Genomic DNA, 22,709 nt, shown 5'->3' with positions numbered 1-22,709 from the left:
TTTACTCTCTCTCTCTCTCTTGTTTTTGGGGGGGTTTTTCCCCCTCCATTGCAGCTATTGGGCATTTATTACCTGCACCATAAATATTTCAAAATCTGGCAATTTACACCTTAATTTGAGACTAGTTTTATAATGTTGCTCCCACCACCCAGATTAGTGTCCAAATTGAAAAATATATGGAAAATAATCCTAAATTATGATGTTGATTGTAGATTTTTTGTATTGTAGGTTGCACGTTTCAAATGGCTCAATATTAGCTACTGGTCTGCAAAATTTTGCAGTTTAGAATGTAGAATGTAAATACTCTTAAGAAATTAAATGGATGATTATACTTCTATTGGTCGAGGCTAATCCTTTCACAAAGGAAAGTCGCTTTCTTTCTAACACCCACACATGGTTAAGACTCCACAAGAACCATAGCTAATAAGAGGGTGCAACAATATAAACAGAAGATGTTTAAAAGTAAAGCCAACCAGTGTTGGCTTAAAAAGAGACTTAGTCAAATAAGAATGGGGTGAAGGGCGAGGTTGTAACTCGCAACTTTTTTATTTTTGGTAAACTGGTTGTAACTTGCATTCAAGACCCATTTGGTGTGGGAAGTGTCATTGTAAGTTACTAATCACACCCAAAATGAGAAGTCGAAGTGAATCTCCTGGTTCACATAGGGACATATCCAGTCAGCTGGTATGGGTAGCCTAAACGTTACATTCTTTGAAATGGAGCTTGAGTTTGATTTCATTTATGGCACTGAAAAATGAGTTTGCTTTGTTCTTTTGTATAATATGATCTGAGTTCATTATGTTTATCAAAGCAATCAGCACCTATAAATTTGTTTTTCATGCACTTACTCCACTATTATTCTTAAGATTTCAGATATCAGCTTCAGATCAAATGCAGGTTATGATAATTTTGGAGATTTCCATGAATCTTGGTGCTAGTATTGAACCTGCACGATATTATACACTACTCATTTAGTCCTTGGATAGGATGTGTGGCAATAAGTTTAGGGACTTGTCATCGTTTCTCTGCTAGTTTGTTTTGAATGTGGAATACAACAACCGAGCCTTGGACTAAAGATTTAGCTATCAACTATTGATCCTCACTAGTTCAGGTTAGCCACATACACAGGAAAAAGAAAACAATAGGGACAAGACAATTTTCTGTTACTCATGGAAGAAGTATGTGCTTCAAAAATAAAACAAGTTCATTTATGCCCTCTATTCACATTCTGTGACTGATGTATATGCTTTCCTTACACGTACTAGAGCAGAGTTGTGGAGAAATCTATTTAACTGAAAAAAGTTGGGAATTGATTAGCAGAAAGAGTTAAAGCCATTGCAATTGAGGTCCTTCTGCACAGCAACACTTTCATCAACATTGTTCAATCCACTGCCTTTAACAATTTGATACCCACTTTGTTGAAAAAGAAGATCAATGATCTCGACGTCTCTGAACTTGGGAAAAATCAATAATCATCAGACAGGTTTCATAACAATTTGAAGTTGTTTATATTATTATTATGCTACTTTTATGTGTTAGGATTATCTACCTTGGATGACAAGTTGTTCTTGGAACCTGTTGTTGAAAGCGAGGGGCTTCATCGTCATATCCTTCGCAAACTATTTCCCCACTATCATCTCTATAGCAGATTATGCCATTGGACCTATCCTCATAAACCTGTAACAAACAATTCATAGTTTCAGACATCAACCAGTTGAAAAAAAGTGTGACTGAAGTTGATCCAATTAGGCCTTGTTTTGTAGAAAAGTTTGTTAGTATAGTTATGTTTTCAATGACAAGAAACAAATAAAGGAAAGGGATGTATCATGTATATATGCATAGGAATAACCAAAAAGAAAAAAAAAAAAAAGAGAGGATATTGTTGACCTTGTTTTTAATGGAACATTTGATCTGGAGTCTAGGTAATTTCTTGACTGGAACTTGAGTGTGTTTAAGCATCAGAGATTTGCTGATAGGCCTCATGATTAGACCAGATTTCAGAATTGGGATGTGAATAGAAGAAGAAGAAAAAGAAGAACAAGTTACAGCCATTGATTGATTTTGTGAAACAAGAAGAAGAGGCAGAAGAAGAAGAAGTTTGTTAATGATGGTGGGGTTGAGGTTTGTTAGGAGATGGGAATAGAATAATGTTTTGGGCATGGATTGTAGCAAAGTATTTTCTATATTTTTCTTTTTGTAAGCATAAGTTCTATACGTTGAGACACATTAAAAAAAATTGAATTATTGATGGGTAATGTCTTATCATGGTGGATTTATTCGGTTAAATATAGCTACCTGGGACCCAATTTTGCTTATCTTCTACCTGTTGTTGCCGGTGAATCCCAAGTCATATTGTTGGTTGATTATGCCTTTTTTTCCGACTCAGCTGTTGGTGGATCTATTCAGATTTTCACAACAAAGTGACTGTATTTGTATCTTTCTCTCTTTTTTTTGGTTGGAGTTCACCTACTATTTTAGACCGACACCTTGGAAACATCCTATAATTTTAGAGCAACACTAACTTTGCCAATATTTGGATCAACATTGTTACAAGATTCAGGATGAGGAAGGTACTGCATCTTAGATAAGAATGTCCATCAAGATTCAAGAGTGTCTCTTTGAAGTTTGATGATTAAATCCCTCCTTTACTAATAGCTTAAATTTTTGAAATAATAGGTCTTTTGTTGTGTATTAAAGCAGGTGATTCTAAGTTTTGAATGTTGATTTTGATCAAACCACCTAGTGTGGCCCAGTGACTTGTCTACCTTTGGTAAGACTCTGGAGTTTGATTGAGTTTGCTCTCCAGTTCGAGTTCTAGCAGTTGTAACACCTTGTGCTAGTAGCAGGCTCCCACTGCAAGCGGGGATAAGTCAAGGTGCACGTAAACTGGCCCGGACAGTTAAACCCAAAAAAAAAAAAAAATGTTGTTTTTGATCTACCTCTTTTTTTCTTTTTCTTTTTTTAAATCTAACTTGTTGATACCTAATTTATTCGAGTATTTAAGACATTCCAATAATATATAAGAGTACTAGTATTGGGGGCGTTTGCACCCTCAGTTGCTATTTTACAACCTAAGCCACCCAAAACCCAATCTATTCAGGTTTGTAAATTTAAAAAAATTTGTAACCTTACAATTCATAGGATGTAAAATAAATATTATTTTAATATGTGGTTGTGTATGAAGAGAAAAATTGAGTGGAGGAAAAAGAGAGAGAATAGTATTTTTTATTATTTTATTAGGTAATTTATATTTTTTTTTTAGATTGTATGTAAAAACATAAATTAAGATGTATGATGAATTATTAAAGGAGTTAGTAAAATAAATAAAATAGTATTTGAGGGAGTAAAATAAGTTTTCGCATCCCACCTCTAATATTCTGAGGATAGCATTATCATACAGTTGATTTGGTATGGACGATAATTTAATTTATTGATATGACTCTTCATTGGCTACGTGTCAACTGTCAATTAGGCCTTTTCAATTGAGGCAATGGGGGCCAAACTTTTCCATCAATCAATTTCAGTTGCTTATTGGATATAAGCTCTCTCTCTCTCTCTCTCATAGTTTGGTTACAAGCATTTATAATTGGACCTGGGACTAACTCACCATTTGCAATAATGCTTGTTTTCAATTTCTATTTTCCACATAATAAGAATTGGAAAGTCTTTTCTTTTCAGTAGGAGGAATATTTGTTTACTATTTATAGGGAGAATTCATGTATACCTAATCTGAAATGTCCACTAAAAAAAAGTTAGGTTTGGATGCTTTTTGTTGTCTGATATAAATAAAGGCCAGATGAGGGGATCTCAAAAATATTTATAGTATGATTACTGCTTAATGAGTCCAGAGGATATGTTTCCATATTCTATCATATGTAGCTTTTCTTTTCAACAAATTTTGGTATGTGAAATTAATTTAACTTGTTTTAGTATAAAGTATATGTATATGTTATTGTATAATATTTAATTGAAGAATATTTAAGTTTCGAGGCAGCATAGGGGGGAGTTGGACTGTGGGAGTGTAGGTAGAGATTCAATGCATTAAATTTTCATCCTGCTACACAATACAAAAAAAAAAAAAAAAAAATCAATAATATCTTATAGACTACTTGTATAACAATTATGGATAAGCATTAGATTTTTTATTAGCAATTCAATGATCAAAGTAAAACAATGTTTAGTATTAATTTTTCTTGCTTAGTGCTAGCCAAATGCCAGGCAGGAGTCGTGTTGTGTCAGCACTGGCCAGGAATATTTAAGAGGGCAGCAAACTTGAGACACACCAATAAGCTTGAATGAATTATGAAAGGCAGAATTCCATTCCATGCTTTAAGCTTCTTTATTATTATTCTTCTCAAAAACAAAAAAAAAAAGCTGCTTTATTATTATACTTGCCAAAACAAAATAAGTAAGCTGTTTCTTTAACCAAAACAAAATAAGTAAGTGCTCCTTTCATTATCAAAAACAACTCAGATCTCTCTCATGCACACTTTGATTAGTGTGTTTAGTTAATTGGGGAGGAAAGAAAATAAATAGTGAGGCACGGGTGTTTTTTCTCCGGTCTCACTAAAAAGTCTTCTATAAAAAATAAAGAGAAAAATGAGACTGCTTAATGAACAAAAATAACACACCATTCGTCCAATTCCTTTCTTCTTTTGTTTTTTTACCTTTTTTTTGTGCTATCCTGGGCGTGGCCGTGTGGGCACGTTGCACTTTTTTTTTTTTTTTTTTTTTTTTCTATTCCCTTTCTTGGACATTGCCTTTTTTTTTTTTTTTTTAATTTCCTGGGCTTTGGGTGTGATAGATATATATATATGTTTAACTAGACATGACTTTTTTTTTTGAAACATGATTTTTATTTTTTAATAAATTGGGTGATTGTTTTTTTTTTCTTTTTTCTTTTTTGGTTGTTTGTCACTTTTTTGTTTTAATTGGTCATCATTTTTTAACAAGGGTGTATGAGTAAATTTATACAAACTCACTTTTTTCATCCCTCCACTTTTCTGCTCCCAACCAGACAAAGAGTAGAGAAATTAAAATCTTTTCTATCATCTCACTTTTTCATCCTCCTACCATTTTATATCCTCTCACTTTTCCACCATTCCAACCAAATGAACCCTCAGTAAAAACAAAAGGGGCATTTGTATTAGTATAATCATATTTTTGGATGGTTCAAATTTTCTCCATTTTAAATCACTTTCGAATCTTTATTTATCTTAATAACTTCTTTAATAGAATTTCAAACTATAGCGCACGCTTCCTTTCTTCTTTTGTTTTTTCATCTTTTTTTTTTGTGCTTTCTTGGACGTGGCCGCGTGGGCATGTTGCACTTTTCTTTTCTTTTTTTTGATTTCCTGGGCTTTGGGTGTGATATATATATATATATATATATATATATATATATATATATATATATATATATATATATATATATATATTGTTTAACTAGACATGACTTTTTTTTTAAAACATGATTTTTATTTTTTAATAAGTTGGGTGATTGCTTTTTTATTTTTTGGTTGTTTGTCATTTTTTTGTTTTAATTGGTCATCATTTTTTAACAAGGGTATATGAGTAAATTTATACAAACTCACTTTTTTCATCCCTCAATTTTTCCGCTCCCAACCAAACAAAAAAGAGAGAAATTAAATTTTTTTCTATTCTCTCACTTTTTCATCCTCTACCATTTTATATCCTCTGACTTTTCCACCATTCTAACCAAATGAACCCTCAGTAAAAGCAAAAGGGGCATTTGTATTAGTATAATCATATTTTTGGATGGTTCAAATTCTCTCCATTTTAAATCACTTTCGAATCTTTATTTATCTTAATAACTTTTTTAATAGAATTTCAAACTATAGCGCATACTTTTAATGATTGTCATTTATATCAATTATTTTATTTACCATAATCTAGATAGATTCTAAAATCTCATTACTTATTTTTGTACCATAGTATTGCATAATAAACTTTTTTTTTTTTTTAGAAAGTTACATCATTCTCAAAACTTTCAACCACAATAGAATGTAGGTCTCCCTCATTTTGATAAAAACAAGATTTCAATGTCATTATGTCTCTTATATGATCATATACCTAAAAAAAAAGGAATTGGTCGAAGACCATAATATCCTGGGCCATAAATTTCTATTGACTATATGAGCCCAGCTAGCATTTAATCCTAGCTTCTTGGGCACTTCCTGCACTCCATGTTCCTGGGCCTGTGCCATTTAATCCTGGACTCCCTACACAAGCAGAATCCTATAATATGGACAAGCATAGTACAGTACTTCCTACCACGGGCAAATCGGCCCAATACCACCTTTTTAAAAAAAATTTGGGCAAAAAATACTGTTTCAGAAATTATTGGGGAAATACCACTTTTTCCAGTACTCGAGCTTGGTGAGCTCGAGTACCGGATTTTCTAGCTCCACCGTGGCATGCCAGCGTGGCATTTCGGATTTAAAAAATGCCACTTAGTACTCGAGTTTGGTGGACTCGAGTACTGTATAATGTGGTACCCGAGTCCACTAAACTCGGGTACCAATCTGGATTGGCCTCCATATAGTGAGCGCATAATGCCATTTGATACTCGAGTTTCACGGACTCGGGTACTGTGTTAACAGTACCCGAGTGCTTGAAACTCGAGTACCAATCTGGGTTGGCCGCCATTTCTTAGGCGTATCATGCCATTTGATACTCGAGCTTTGTGGACTCGGGTACTGTGTTAACAGTACCCAGGTCCACGAAGCTCGAGTATCAATCTGTGTTGGCCTCAATTTCTGGAGTGTTCTAATCATGCAGCTCGAATCTTTACGTCCATTTGATTTTTAGTGAACATTTTTTAGTGCTCTTTATTTAGGAAAGAGTTAATGAGGTGCTACCATCTCCAGGCTCCCGGGTTTGTATGGGAAGACATCACATAATGGAGAGTGAAGAAGTGTAGGGGAAAATCTCTCCAAGCTGTGGTGTGTAAGCTAGCTTTAGGATCAATCTATGATATTTGGCATCAGAGAAATGCAATTATCCTTGGAAAAGGCATTTTGAAATATGAAGGCTTTCTCTCGAACAGAGTCATTGCAATACTTGGAGTTTCAGCTTGAAGATTTTGCAGTGCATTTCTTAAATGGAGTTTGTTTAGATTTTGGTTGCAAGTAGGGTGGTTTTACAAAGGCTACCTCTTCCTTATGTGTGTTTTTTGTCCTTTATTGTGACATGCAATTGTATAGCTGCTCTTTACTAGGATTAGGAGTTCTTTTAGTCTGTGAGTTGAGATAGTAACTGTATCTTGTTTTTTAGTTTTTAGTAGTTTATAAATATATTTCTCATTCATCTTTAAAAAGAAGCATCGAAAGGAACATCTAGAATGCAAAAAGCAATTTCAAAGATAAAACTAACACATGCATGGCTGATCCACATCAAGATTATCACATATCTTGCAATCTTCTTTGTCACACAATTCCTTTTGCCTAAAATGATGTGAATATAAAAATCCATGTAAGAAAAATCACCTGTCATGGAAGATAATTGAAGTAAGAAGTGACAATACTTAGTCAAATTTTTAATAGATATGGACTTAAATGAGTAGTGTGTCTTAATAGCCTACTCTTATCTTGCATTTAATGATCAATTTCCTAACAAAAAGGGACTATAGGACTAATATGAAAACAAAATCAAACATGACGTGCCAAAATGAAAATAACCCCAAATTTTAAATGATAACTCTCACACAAAAATAAACAAACATTAAATCTATTCTCAGGAAAAATCCAATCCATATTCTCTAAGAATCTTCTCTTTTCTTATATGGGAGGTCGCCGCCGATGAGATGCGCTTCTCTCCGGTGGAGTGAGTGCGAGGTCGCTGGCAAAAGGCGAGATTTCTGCCGCCAATGAAATGGGTTTGGGGTTTGGTACGTTTTGGGTGTGGAGAGTCAGAGTGAGTGGTGAGTGAGAAATGGGAGACAAAATTTGAACTCTGTGTGGTTTTAGTGAGCAATACTCGAGTTTCACGGACTCGGGTACTGTGTTAACAGTACCCAAGTACATGAAACTCGAGTATAATGGGCATGATATACAACCCAGATTGGTACTCGAGTTTCAAGCACTCGGGTACTGTTAACACAGTATCCGAGTCTATGAAACTCGAGTATCAAATGGCATTATGCACTCACTATATGAAGGCCAATCCAGATTGGTACCCGAGTTTAGTGGACTCGGGTACCACATTATACAGTACTCGAGTCCACCAAACTCGAGTACTAAGTGGCATTTTTTAAATCCGAAATGCCACGCTGGCATGCCACGGTGGAGCTAGAAAATCCGGTACTCGAGCTCACCAAGCTCGAGTACTGGAAAAAGTGGTATTTCCCCTATTATTTTCGAAACAGTGTTTTTGCCTAAATTTTTTTTAAAAAGGTGGTATTGGGCCGATTTGCCCTCCTACCACACTAGAGTCTATCTTTTTTATGGGTAAGACAGAAAAGGGCAAGACAAGGAAAACGGAATCCCATGTTATTTTCACTGTTTTACCCTTCAAGATTTGGATTTGGAAATACAACAAAAAACATATTGTATTATCAATTACTAAAATAATGTTCAAGATGGGGTTTTTTAGCTTTGTTCTCAGCATTATAAATTTGTGAACAGAATCAGAACTAAACATGTCCTAAGATTGTGACTTTGAAGTTATTAGTTACATGTAGACGTGGTAAAACGGATCAGAATTTTTTGACCAGATTCGAAAAATACCTGACCCGAACCAGAATTTTTTTGCCCGAAGCAAAAAAGATTGACCCGTGACCCAATCCGTTAAAAAAATTCGCTAAAAAAATATTTAAACTACATCCTAATGCTAGGTGCATAAAGCACAAAGCACTGGAACCAATAGATTATAAATATATGTTCACACTTTACAGACATGAGACAAGATAAGACAACCTATTTATTAAAATAAAATAAAAAATCTCATTCAATTTGAATCATTTGATAGGACATTTCACAACTCTGAGCTCACACATTTAACTCACAATTTCAATCAAATATAGTCTAGTACACTAACCTACTCACTACTCACAATTTACTAACACAGTAAATGGCTAAACTTAAGAGCTTGTAGTTGATTCTATATAAAAAAATAAAGAAGTTGTAGACTTGTAGTACCTGTAGTCCACAAAGGCTGAAAGGCACAAACCAATACGAGGTAAGAGCTTTCAGCCTTTCACAATTTCATTGGGTTCTTTAACAATTTCCCAAAATGAATAAATAGACATGCTGAATCTAACTTAGATATGGCCTGCCAGGGAGTCCGAAACGAAAGCAGATTCCTACATAGTGTTCCACTAAGCTATGACTGCTTTAATCCCTACACATTTCTGTGAGCAAAAAAGAAATCAAGAAAGAATGACATTTCTCCAATGCTAAAGGGTAAAACAAGAAACTAGTAAATTTATAATTTAATATATGTAAGATGTGACTAACCCAGTTAACCAATCAGTCAGATGAACTGTTGTCACTCTTTCTATTTCAGTACAATTTCTAAAGCCCGCATTGTTCTACTGGCGAGGTGTGATGTATTGGGGTTGGGAAATTTTCACAAATAAACCAAGTCAAAAGATAAAAATGCATTTATATTATTTTTAGAGATTGATAACTGAAAGCACTTAAACATAGTAGAAAAACCAAGTAGATAAATTAGAAGTTTTAAGGTAGCAAGTACAGAAGACTTACTTTGGATTAACAAACTCCTTTATAGCACCTCCCTTTTTTGTGAGTTCGTCAATGTAAGGACCAAGTTCCAAGATCAACTGGGAAAACAAAGAGACAAACAAGTCAAGCCTAAGCATACAACAGTTCCTTTAAATAGATGTGCAGTATATCAAAATCTGAATCAAACACTGAAACCAAGATATATGATATTGTAATCTTATGCTAATTCAATGATACCTTTGGTAATATTTATTAGAATAATGATTAAATGATTAGGTTCATGATTTGCTAATAGAGAATGTAGTCTTGAGTTCAAATCATGTCTCCACTCTACCTTCCATTAAAAAGTTAAAAATCTCATGTGTTAGGTCTCACTTATAAAAGGGAGTCTAAGCCCAAGCGTGAGGGAAGGTGTTAGAACAATGCTTAAATGATTAAATTAATAATTTTCTAATAGCTTAAACTTTTAGTACAATAGTAATTTATCAATTTTCATTTAAAAAGAAAGAATTGATGTTGTTGGGATTGGTAAATTTATCAAAAAATCCAAGTAAAACAAGGGAAACATGCGTTCAATAAAATAGCAAAATACCATCAGCATGAGTAAGTTTGGTAATTCCTCCAATAGCTTCTTTTGCTTTGCGTGGAACAGCAAGAGAATTAACATGGTATTGTGTGGTAGCACTTACACCCAGAGCAGCTGGAATTGCCTACACAAACAAGTAAACAATGACCAGCGCTTTGGTCTTATAATCAAGCTATAAATAATAAGACATATTTGGATTAAAGAACGAAAAATTGAAACAACTAACCTTGAAGAGAAGTCCATTTGTATCTTGGAAGAACAGAACCCATCTCAATCCAGCATCATGCCTGAAAAAATCATGAACCACTGTTACGATCATGAAAGTGCATATTACAAAGCCAAATTTGAAATCAAAACACATTACGGGACACTTTCAATGTTAACAGGAGATAACTTTAAAACCTTGAATTTCACAATTCAGCCCAAGCTTCAGATCTTCCTGATTGAATTTTCAAAAATAAAATAAAACATTTAGCATAATCAAGAACAATTACAAAAGCAAAAGGCTAGGGTTTTTGAAGACCCAGCCACAGCTAATTCCAGAACTAAAATCAAAATTAAATAAATTTTAGAAATTTAATTTAAAATTTCAAGAACTACATCAAAGAAGCAAGAGAATTAGAGAAAACAAAAAACAAAAGCAAAAATGAGCAAATAAGAGGAAAATTACCGTTAGTGGTATTTGGTTCTTTGTGTTCTGCGAGTGTTTAGGGTTTATAGTTTTCATGAGTTGGGTGAATTTTAATTCACATTTTATATCAATTGAATCATTTTCTTCTTCTTCTTCTTCTCTCTCTCTCTCTCTCTCTCTTTGGGTGGGGGGGGGGGGGGGAATTTTCTCAGTGGGAGTGATTGTAATCAATCAATCAATCCCCACTTCAAGCTCCACAGATGGGGCCAAGTGGCCATTGGCCAATTGAATCAGTTTCATTTGCATATCTTCTAGGAAAGTAGCAGGGCACATCAGAATTGAAAATTACCTGATTCTAGTCAGCTGCATGCAAATGACCTCATTTGCAAAGATTGTAGTTCATGATCTCCACCAGTCCCACATAAATCACTTTGTTTTTTGTGGGCATCGTTCCTGCATACAAACACACAATTCCCAAGTCAAATAATTATAAGTTGTACATTTGGAACTTTGGGGTGAAAGGGGGAATGATTTGGGAGCTAGAATGTAGTGACAATTGAAGAGATGCATATTTGGCACAACAAAATTTCCTCATCACCAACCTCTAAATGTGTTGCACTGTATCAGGCAATAACTGTTACCGTGCACAAGGATATACCTTCAATGCTAGATTATCTTCATTTCCCTCATTCCATGTTTTCAAATAAAACCTCTTTGTTGAATGTTTTGGAGTTATCCCTCTCTGAAGCATCATATCAGATACCATGCGGGCTTCAAGAAATTTATTATTCTCACATAATTTGCAAAGCAACCAATTGTGATTAAACTGCTTAGGTTTATAATTTTGAGCTAGCATTTCTTCAAATATCTTGAAGGCAGGAACCCTCACATCACTTGCACAAAAACAACTGAGTAAACATTCATAGAAAACTGATTTGGGAAAACCCCCCTCTTACGCATTGTATATGAGAGTGGTAAGGCATTAAGAGTCTCCCAGCCTTACAAAGGCCTTTCAGTGACGTGTTATACACAATTCTGTCTGGAGCAAAACCATCTGCATTCATCTTATTGAACAATCCTATTGCGCTGTCAATATCACCAGATCGAATATGCCCATCAATGAGAATGGAGTAAGTCACCTCATTGGGATGTACACCCTCTCTTTGCATCTTTTCAAAATGATCATTGGCATCCCACATCCGTTCTGCCCTACAAATCCAGAGATTATACCATTATATAGGTACAAGTTTGGCATAAACTCAATGTCTTTAAACTTCTGCATCAGCTTCAAAGCAAACCATTTCATCTCCTCAGGAGTATCAGCAGAAATTCTCAAAATCTTCTTCATTGGCATAAGAGTAAATGGAACAACATTTCTCTTTCCCTTTCAGACTTTTTATTTATAACGTACCATTCCTTCTTAATACCAGAGATATTTCTGCTAACACCACTGACAAGTGAGATATACATGATGAGATCGGTGTCAATCTGGTTTCTGTCCATCAAATCAACTAACCTAAAGGCAAATTCGATCTGACCCTTCTTCAAGAAAAGACTGATAAGTGAGGTATATAGCACAGCATTTGGCTGAAGACCATCTCCCAACATTTTATCAAGGTATATGCATCCCTTATAAAGTCATATTTTTCTTCACCAACCCACTTATAGTTATAAGTGCAGTGTAGGAATAAGAACTTGGCTGAATGGAATTCTCTAACGTTATATCAAACAACTGGTGGGCTTCAATAGCTCTTCCATTCTTCGAGTAGCCATTAATCATTGTCACATAGACAACCTCGTCAGGATCTACACCAGACTCAAGCATCCTCTTAAACATTTCTTCTGCTTCAAAGATTCTTTTCTCTCTGCTTAGTCAACCAATAATAGTGTCATATATAGCAACATTAGGTCTAAGTCCCCTCTCATCCATTTGGTCCAGAATATTGAAGGCTGACACCAGATCACCCCGTTTACAGTGTTCATTTACCATTATCAAATAAGTTGCTTGATTTGGGACCACACCTCGATCTTGCATAAGGTCAAGTAGGTACTTGGCATCCTCAATAAGGCCCTTCTGACATAGACACCTGATCAAAGAGTTATAAGTAAAAAGCGAAGGCATGCATCCAACTCTCACGATTTTATCCATGTAAAGCAAGGCATCATTCGGCTTTCCTTCTCCACACAAGGCAATGACAATAACACTGAATGCCACATTGGCCAAATTAAAGTTACATCTCACAATTCCCTCAAGCAGGATCTCAATTTCTCGCTCCAAATCCCCATTAGAGTTTACACTAGCAGAGGATGAGAGCATAGAAGGGTCAAAACCACACCCATTCTTGGCAATTGCCTGCAGAATCAGATGAGCAAGGTGAAGCCTCTGCCCCTCTGGATACTTCTTCATGAGGACAAAAGACAGCACATGATCAGGAACAACCCCCCTTACCAGCATGCTTTTGAACAAATCATAAACTTCCGATAGCCTATTCTCCTTGTAAAGTGCATTGTTGTTCAAAAGCATCAAAGCACAATCAACTTTCCCTTCCCTGCAGTACTTACTGATAAAAAGGTGATTAGTTACCGCATCAGGTTGCATTCCCCACCCTGCCATCTGTTTGTAAACCAGCCTCCCCTTATCAAACAAGCCCAATTTCAAAAACCCGTGAATCAATGTATTATATGTGTAATTATCTGGCTCACAATCTGTCTTCAGCATGCTCAAGAAAACCCGCATTGCCATTTTCATTTTCTTATTTTTTATATTGATTAATCAAAGAAGTATACATCACCCTATCTATATAAATACCCTGAGACTCCATTTCTCTAAATAGTGACTCTGCCTCTACGACCAGCCCTCTCTTACAAAGACCATAAAATATTGATTTATATAGATGGAGTGTAGGTGGATAACCATGTCCACAGCGCATTACATCAAACAATTCAAGAGCTCCATCCATATACCCCTTATAGCATAACCCATATATCAATTTATTAAAACACAAAATACCAGGAGTAACTCCAGCCTCATTAACTCTAACTAAATAATCAAATGCTTCTAAAATTCTATCGTGGGCATAAAGCCCCCAAATCATTGCATTACAAGCAGCTTTGCAAGGAATTCCACCCATCTAAAGCAGCCTATCAAATTGAGCTCCTGCCTCCTCTACTTTATCTAACTTTTACAAACAAATAACCATAGAATTCAAAATCGGTAAGTCAGGATCAATACGTATACCAACAATGTTGTCACGAAAAAGTGCCTCAGCCAATTGGTGGTGACCTGAATACACCAGTTTCCTAATGAGTTCGCCATAGCTACCCAAATCAATGAAGTGACATGTGAGACACATATAATTCAAATTTTGAATAGAATTCCATTTGTTTGTAGTAAGACACCCTACAACCCTTCAAGGATTTCATTAGCTTCTCTCTTTCACTATTATAAATTCCAATCACATCTTTAACCACAATTTGACGAGATGAAATATTCTTTAGACAGAGCTTAACTTGCAAGGTAGTTACATATTTCTTAAACCCATACCCCTCAACACACAGGCAACTCATCAATTTCCTAACTAGTTCGCCATAGCTACCCAAATCAAGGTCCAAGCCATGTAAAGCAGCAAAATCAACAACCAAAAAAGCATCAGAAACCGACGAAGAATGGGCAATTATTCGCCGAACCACTTGCTGCGCCGATGATAAAAGGTCACGTTGAATTAGCTGCTCTGCCAATGAGAGTCAGAGAGATTTGTGGTCATTGGTAATAGGTGAAACAGAAGCATTTGGAGGGTCTATTGGCAAAGTACAAGTTGTAATTGCTTTTCTGGTCCTGAAGAAATAGTAATAATAATAAGAACCAGGCCTTTTCTTAATCATTTTCAATCATTCTTATCTGATTACAAGAAAATCAAGGGTTTTAGAGACAAAAATTAACATTTTGAGACCGACCTAGCAGACCAACCCAAGTGATAAAATTGAGAAGTTTCACAGACCCAGAAGCGAGAAAGACCAATACTATTGGAGAAGACTATGAATGAGAAGTTGTAGATTTTCAAAGGCAAAGCAAAATTGAGACTAACCCAAGTAAGGAATCGGACCCAGATAGCAAAATTGAAGCAGAAACAAGTAGTATGGTCTGAAGAAGAAGAAGAAGAAGAAGAGGAAGAAGTGGTATTTTTGATACGATGAACGGACTAAAACCAAGTGATGCCCAATTACTTAAAGGACATTAAGCGCCAATTTAAACGTCTTTAAACATCATAGTGTTTGGTAGCATAGTTCTAGTAACTTGTTTGTATTCAATAAATCATATATCATAATGAGGAAATATAAAATAAAATAAAATGTAAAGAGCAAACTTTATTTCATCATATGAACAAATCCCACAATAGATAACCCTTCAAATTCATAAACCACATGATTACTTAGATTTTATGGTAAAATAAGATCAATCAATTCATCATGACATTGTAGTATAGTCTAAATATAATTATATAAAAATCACGTTTTGTTGATCATGTTTCATAAACCAAAAGTGTCATCTATAAATCTAATAAAATCTTTAAATTGTAACACATGAGAATTCTTAATTTGAACAACCGTTTATATACATAGTGGTGGAGGGCACATGGTGGGGCTTGAACCACAAATAGGAGACACCTTAAAGAATGTTGCTAGGCTATCACTTGAACTCCCAAAAATTAATCTAAGAGGCTAGACGTAAGGATAATAGGAATTCCAAGAAAGAATTAATCAAGTTCCTTAAGTATCTATTATAAAAACATTAATAGTATAATGATACTCTAGAGTAAATTATATTTTGTCTTATTTTATTTTTGGCTTTTTCCTTGAAGATGATCAACTAAACAAAGTAAAAGCTTACCAAAAAAACTCAAATTAACTAAATATTTAATGGTGGAGATGCCTATTATTTGTAGTAGAATGAACAAAATAAAATCACAAATAGATTTCAGAAAGACGCATAAGATTTCTAAAAGAATTTTACCAAACACATAGATGCAACAATAACAAAATTACTATACTGAATACTTTTTGACACTTTACAAATAAGCACAAAAAATGTTCATTATCAAATGTTTCATATCAACATTAGGAATTTCCACAATGATAGGGCAAATAAAACTCCATTAACAATTCTAGGTCAATTAAAAATAACGAAAGTCAATATCATTGAAAAATTTGGAAAGGAAAACAATAAAATCACTACAGAAAATGCAATAATACTAAAAAGAAATGAAAATGAAAAAAAGAAAAGAAAAGAAGAGATCATTCTTTATTGTGCGTTTTGTTTACCTTAATAGTCTTCTTATTGTTGCCTTAACTTTGAAGTTTCATACAAATATAATTGATGCCTTCTCAAATTGGTGAAAACTAAAACTTGATTGAAAAATATGGAGAACAATTAGTATTGTGCTTTTTTTTTTTGTTAGATGACGGGTGATTGTATCTAGAATGTGCATTGATATATATATATATATATATATATATATATATATATATATATATATATATATATAACATTATAAAGCTTAAATAAATAATCAATGTATGAGTGAGTGAGATATAAGGTTGTGCATTTAATTTTTAAATTTTTGTGTCAAGTGAATTATAAGGTACAAAAATTAAAGAGTTTAAATTCAATTAGATTTTAAATTGAATTTTAATTGGAGTTCACTTTTGCACATGTGTTCCATCTAATTTTTTAATTTTTGTGGCAAGTAAATTATTGAATGCAAAAACAGAAGAGTCTAGATCTAATTAAATTCTAAATTATATATATGTAATTGTGATTATTTTTAAATGTATTCGTGCATATACATGGAGTTACACACTAGTTTTAAATTAGAGAGGTACTTCATACAAATTACAACATTAGCATGGAAAATCTCATTAAAATTTTGAAATGGCACTTAATTAATGCAAAATTAAACTACAATTATAAGTTATTTAAATCCTTATTATTGAACTTTTCATTTAATACATTATGTAAATGTTTCACCAAAAGTTAAGGGTTGTTAATGGGACAAGTCAAGCTGGCCCAACCCATTTTCACTTAGCCTAGGGGCATAATGGGCTGGACATAATGAGCTATTAATTAATTAACAGGCCGGGTTGGGTTGGGTTGAAAGAGAAAACTCCAGCCCACGACCTTGCCCATGGGCAATGCCATTTTGTCTTTAACGGGCTAGGCTATTAGGTTGGGCCTAATGGGCTACCTATAAGATTGTGTTAGCATATTATTTTATTATTTTTCTAAAAAAAGAATCAATTTTTTATAAAATAATCAATCTATATTTTTAAAGGAAAAAATCAAAGAATTTAATACTTAATTACAGTTTTTTTTTTAAAAGTCAAATCTATTTAATTTTTTCTTTTGTTGATGGAAACTTATTTAATTTTTTTTATTAAGGCTCCTTCAAATGGTTAATTCAAATTTGGTAGACTACTAGAAAAATATATATTTAGTAAACTAAGTTTAGCACAATTACTTTAAGTAGTTTAGTGGTTGGAAGAGTTCTCTTAAAAAATTCCTCTAAAAATATCTCAAGATCAATCCTTCATACACCTTCTATATATTTTTGTTATAAATTCTAAGTTATTGGACTAGGCAACTGGTTGAGCCAACGAGCTGGGCTACTGGGCTTACGGTGATGTCTAATTTTGTGAATGTTTACTTCCCACATTTTTTATCTTTTTTTTTAAAGAAATATCTTTTTTATCTATTTGGTTTGTTAATATGTTGAACTTTTCATTTATTATATCATGACTTCTCTCAGAGTTTGCTAATATTTGCATTTTTTTTCCCCATCTTTAAAGGTGGATGTCCCTTTGGGTCCACTTGCCTACCTGGGCATACAGTTCGTCTATGTGAAATGAAGAAGTTTGAGTTTTCTTATCTCTTAATCTTTATTCCAAAAGGACATTTATTTCTCATACGCCCTCCAGAGTTTTTATTTTTATTTTTTTTATACAAGATAGAATTTTTACTTTAGCCTAATCTAAGTGTATATGTGTGTGAATCTCCCTCTTGGAGACTTGAACTTCATCCCTTGCTCCCCACACTCCACAAGAATTTATACTTGTGGAGTGACCACTGCACCAAGGGTGTGCAGTGGTGCCCTCTAAAGTTGATGATTGAACCATAGGAAAATTGGGATTCTCAACCACTAATTCTAATTTATTTTTGGCTGCAGCACTAGCTGAATAGAAACTCCTTTTGGTCCTTTTCAAAAGTTAATGAATGGTCATTGCATCTACCTTAGTAATAAGACAACCCATCTAAGGAAGCTTCACTTAGTAAAGAGGCTTGAATCAGTAGATCTTCACTAACTTGCAATCTTTTGAAGTTTTTGAACACTTTTGGACTTGATTCCAATACACTTTGAGATCTAAGAAGATGACTTGAATAATTTCTCCTCGAATGTTGTTAAGATTCGAAAGTTGAAGTTTTTGAAGTTCTTGGAGGCCTTGGAGCTTAATTTTGGCTAAGTTTCGGGACTTCTGAATGCGTGTAAATATCTCCTATAAAATTGAGAAGGGTCTCTATTTATAAAAGTCTTGAAGAGGTGTGATGACATGTAATTGACTATCATTAACAGTGGGGTTAGTCCCATTGCATTTTCGTTTTTTATTTGTTCCAGTGGAAGACCAACCTACAACTTTCAAATATTACTGTTTTTTAAAAGAATAGTAAGTTGCCCGTGCAATGCACGGATAGTTTTATAATATTTTATGTATAACAGTTTTGAATAATGTTGTACATAAATTATAAAGAAAAAGTAAACTAAATTAGAGTAAAAAAACATACACATTTTGAGATATTAAAAATTGGTTTAGTAGCTTCACTGCATATTTGTAGCCTTCTTAAGGTAAGGTTATTATTTTTTAAAATCATGAAGCCAAAAATAAATGCAAAAGAGTAACGGGACCATGAAATAAACTTATTTGTGTTGTGTTCATATATTTCATACTATGAAATAAAAGTATACCCAACTCTTTGACTTTTTTCCACTCATCAATAGTGCGACATTAAGACATGGTGTGGAGAAGTGTGTATGCATGTGTCTTATAGATGAATTAAAATTAAACCATGGTAGAATGTGACTTTACATTGTGCACCAAATAATCTGTCTACTTATATACCCAAAACAAAAACTAACTAACCAAATTACCTAACCTAAATCATATTTAAGCCCCTAATTTAAAAAGAAAAAAAGATTACCCGTAGGGGTTTACAACAAAGGTGGTGACCCCTCAAATTCCTCTTTCTCTCTCTTTCAAATGTTTTGTTAGTCTCAGGTCTTTTATTTTGGTAATATATAGTGAAATAATGCCTTTTATTTAACAATTCACAACATTTTTATATCTCTCAATCTTTCTCTAGAGTCTTATCTCATTAGTTATTACTATTAACCCTTACTTATTATTATTTTTAAATACTAAAATAGTGGTATGCTAAAAGACATGAAGAATAGTGAAAGGTGTGGTGTAAATTTAGGCAATTAATGAGATAACAGTAAAATAAGATAATGTAAACTTTTGGGTAACAATTAAAAAAAAAAAAAAAACTTAATGAAAGAGGTAAAAAAAAAATGCTAAATGGAAAATTAGAGTGTCACTTGACAGGACCTCATGCACTCTCGCATGAGGTCTCTAAGAGAGAGACATTTTGTAACAACTTTTATTTTACAATATTCCTCCCAAAAAAAAAATTCTACTCATTCCTTGAACTGAATAATTATAATGGTTATGTGTGTGCAATTTATAACCGTTGTTTCACTGCATATTTATAGCCTTCTCAAGGTAAGATTAATTTTTCACCTTAAAAAAAAAAGAAGGTAAGATTAATTTTTTTTAAATCATGAAACAAAAAATAAATGCAAAAGAGTAACAGGACCGTGAAAATCAAATAATTTGTGTTGTGTTCACATATTTAATACTATGAAATAAAAGTATGTCTAACTCTCTCACTGTCTTCCACTCATTGATAGTGCGACATTAAAACATGGTGTGGGCAAGTGTGTATGCACGTGTCTTATAGATGATTTAAAACCATGGTAGAATATGGCTTTACATTGCGTACCAAATATTCTCTCTACTTATATACCCAAAACAAAAACTATCCAACCAAATTACCCAAACCTAAATCATATTTAATCCCTAATTTAAAAAGAAAAAAAAATACCCATAGGGGTTTTGGCATCTTGATGGTGGTGGGAGGCCAATATGACGAAGGCGACGTCCCCTCAGATTTCTATTTCTCTCTCTTTCAAATGTTTTGTTAATCTCAGGTCTTTTATAGTGAAACAATGCATTTTGATTTTGTAGTGAAACAATGCATTTTATTTAACAATCCACAACATTTTTATGTCTCTCCATCTCTCTAAGGCCTTATCTGGTTTTTTTTTTTTGGTTAAGTATCTGGTTAGTTATTACTATTAGTCATTAATTATTATTTTTTTGTTTTTTTTTTTAAATATTAAAATGGTGGGTATGCTAAAAGACATAGAAAAGAGAGAAATGTGTGATATAAGTTTAGGCAATTAATGAGAGACTAATGAGATAACAGTAAAATGAGTTGATGTAAACTTTTGGGTAACAGTAAAAAAAACTTAATGAAATAGGTAAAAAAAAATACTAAATGCAAAATTAGAGGGTCGCTTGGCAAGACCTCACACACTCCCGCATGAGAGCTTTGCTTATATATATATATATATATATATATATATATATATATATATATATATATATATATATTGATGATTATTCCTTTATAGTTTCTAATCACTAATCAACATGAGTCTCAAAAAACTTTGTGATAGGACTTTATCATACGTACAAAATAAGTATAGATTTTTTATCTTTATTTTTTTTTTAAAATGATATTGCTATTGTGTTCATCCTTATAAGAATTTAAGCATAGATTAAATTTTTATTATTTTTGACAATTTTTCTTTGACTCTTTATAATTTATATATTGTGTTGGTTTAAATGAATTTTTTCTCAAGCTTTCAGAGGATGGACTTTAGATAAGATGTTCAACTTTTATATGCCAAGCAATGACTATAAGTCTTGTACATGGAACAAATAGAGATAATAAATTAAGAATATGGTCCATTTTGGTCGGCCTTAGCTTGATTTGTCTAGACATCAATTTTCTCTCTTGCCAAAAGTCCGACTTATTTTGGGTGGAAGTTTCCTTGAGTATTACTTGTATACAAAATTTCGGGATCAATAAATTGGAATAGGTCCCTTACTAACCTAACCAATTAGAATATGATGAAATTTCTTCCCATCCACACCAAACATTGTGTACACTCCAATTTTTTTTTTCCTGCATCTCATAATGATACGTTGTTGATAGGTGTCATTCAAGTCCAACATGATTGAGAGTTGTAATTAAGACTATGGCCCAGAAGCTTTACTATTCAATACTTTGCAAGAAAAATTAAACACTCATTTGATGTAACAGGAGACTATGGAATTTGACATTGTATACAGTGGGGTTTGTTCTTGATTTGTGAAATTACAGTAGGTACTAAAAACTCTAGTTTGATTAGTTGGCAAGTTATGTTCTTTAATCATGAAAAGTCTACAATGGAAGTTTCCTTGATTATTACTTGTATACAAAATTTTAGGATCATTAAATTGGAATAGGTCCCTTACTAACCTAACCAATTGGAATAGGATGAAATTTCTTCCCATCCACACTAAACGTTGTGTACACTCCAAAATTTTTTTTTCCGCATCTCATAATGATACGTTGTTGATAGGTGCCATCCAAGTCCAACATGATTGAGAGTTGTAATTAAGACTATAGCCCAGAAGCTTTACTATTCAATTCTTTGCGAGAAAAATTAAACACTCATTTGATGTAACAGGAAATTATGGAATTTGACATTGTATACACTGGGGTTTGTTCTTGATGTTGTGAAATTGTAGTAGGTACTAAAAACTCTAGTTTGATTAGTTGGCAAGTCATGTTCTTTAATCGTGAAAAGTCTACAATGAAAAATTTTTGTGTTCCTACAATAAATGTTTTGAAGAGAAAATTGTTAGCCCCCTCATCACATTGGGACCCTCCTATTTATACAAAGGAAAAAGGGTCCAATGTTCCTAAGTGTGACTTAGTTACATAGAATTTTTGTGCAAATATGCCTAGATTTCTTTTAAAATTTTAATAATAATTTTAAACTCTAATTTGGTGATTTTTATCTGATTTTTGTGGTTTAATTTTGATTCAGTAATGACATATTAGACAAAAGAAACGAATGTGGAGCTATTAAAGAAATATGTACTTTCAGATTAGCAATTAAAGATAGCTAATGCTGCATAGTCATTTGTGGTTGTGGTATGAATAAGCGGTATTTTTTTTGGGCGACTGATTGAGGCAAACAATTAACCATATTAAAAGGGATTAACAACTTTTTCTTTCTTTTTTACCATTTGTGGTATGTATATGCCTTTTTCACATATGCTCAACTGAAGTACCCATTAGGATTTCCCTTAATTATGATAAACATATTAATTTTTTTTAAAGAACTTTCATATTTATTAAATGAGATATATACATATATATATATATATATATACATATATATATATATATATATATATATATATATATATGTTGAGAGCCATGTAGCTGAATTGACACCTCCCCATACACAAATTAAGTTTCTAGGGTTAAAGGAAGAAAATGTTCAAATTGCGAGAGTCAAAGAAAAAAGGTTCAAGTTGCGGGGTTAGCAGTATATTGTAA

At 33.2% G+C, this 22,709-nt stretch overlaps 1 protein-coding gene and 1 pseudogene across 1 annotated transcript; both read right to left on the bottom strand.

The window, feature by feature from the left end:
• Positions 1-1,156: 1,156 nt before the first annotated feature.
• Positions 1,157-2,246, bottom strand: LOC142636654 (uncharacterized). Its single transcript, XM_075810928.1, has 3 exons — positions 1,888-2,246; positions 1,550-1,677; positions 1,157-1,449 (listed from the first exon to the last, which is right to left on the bottom strand). Exons 1-3 carry the CDS (start codon positions 2,158-2,160, stop codon positions 1,314-1,316), a joined length of 537 nt encoding a protein of 178 aa, XP_075667043.1. The 5' UTR covers positions 2,161-2,246; the 3' UTR covers positions 1,157-1,313.
• Positions 2,247-9,206: 6,960 nt separating this feature from the next.
• Positions 9,207-15,037, bottom strand: LOC142637270 (uncharacterized; annotated as a pseudogene).
• Positions 15,038-22,709: the final 7,672 nt, after the last annotated feature.

Source organism: Castanea sativa, chromosome 5, assembly GCF_040712315.1.
Source record: "Castanea sativa cultivar Marrone di Chiusa Pesio chromosome 5, ASM4071231v1".
Taxonomy (NCBI): domain Eukaryota; kingdom Viridiplantae; phylum Streptophyta; class Magnoliopsida; order Fagales; family Fagaceae; genus Castanea; species Castanea sativa.
This window is presented reverse-complemented; position numbering and strand designations above follow the sequence as displayed.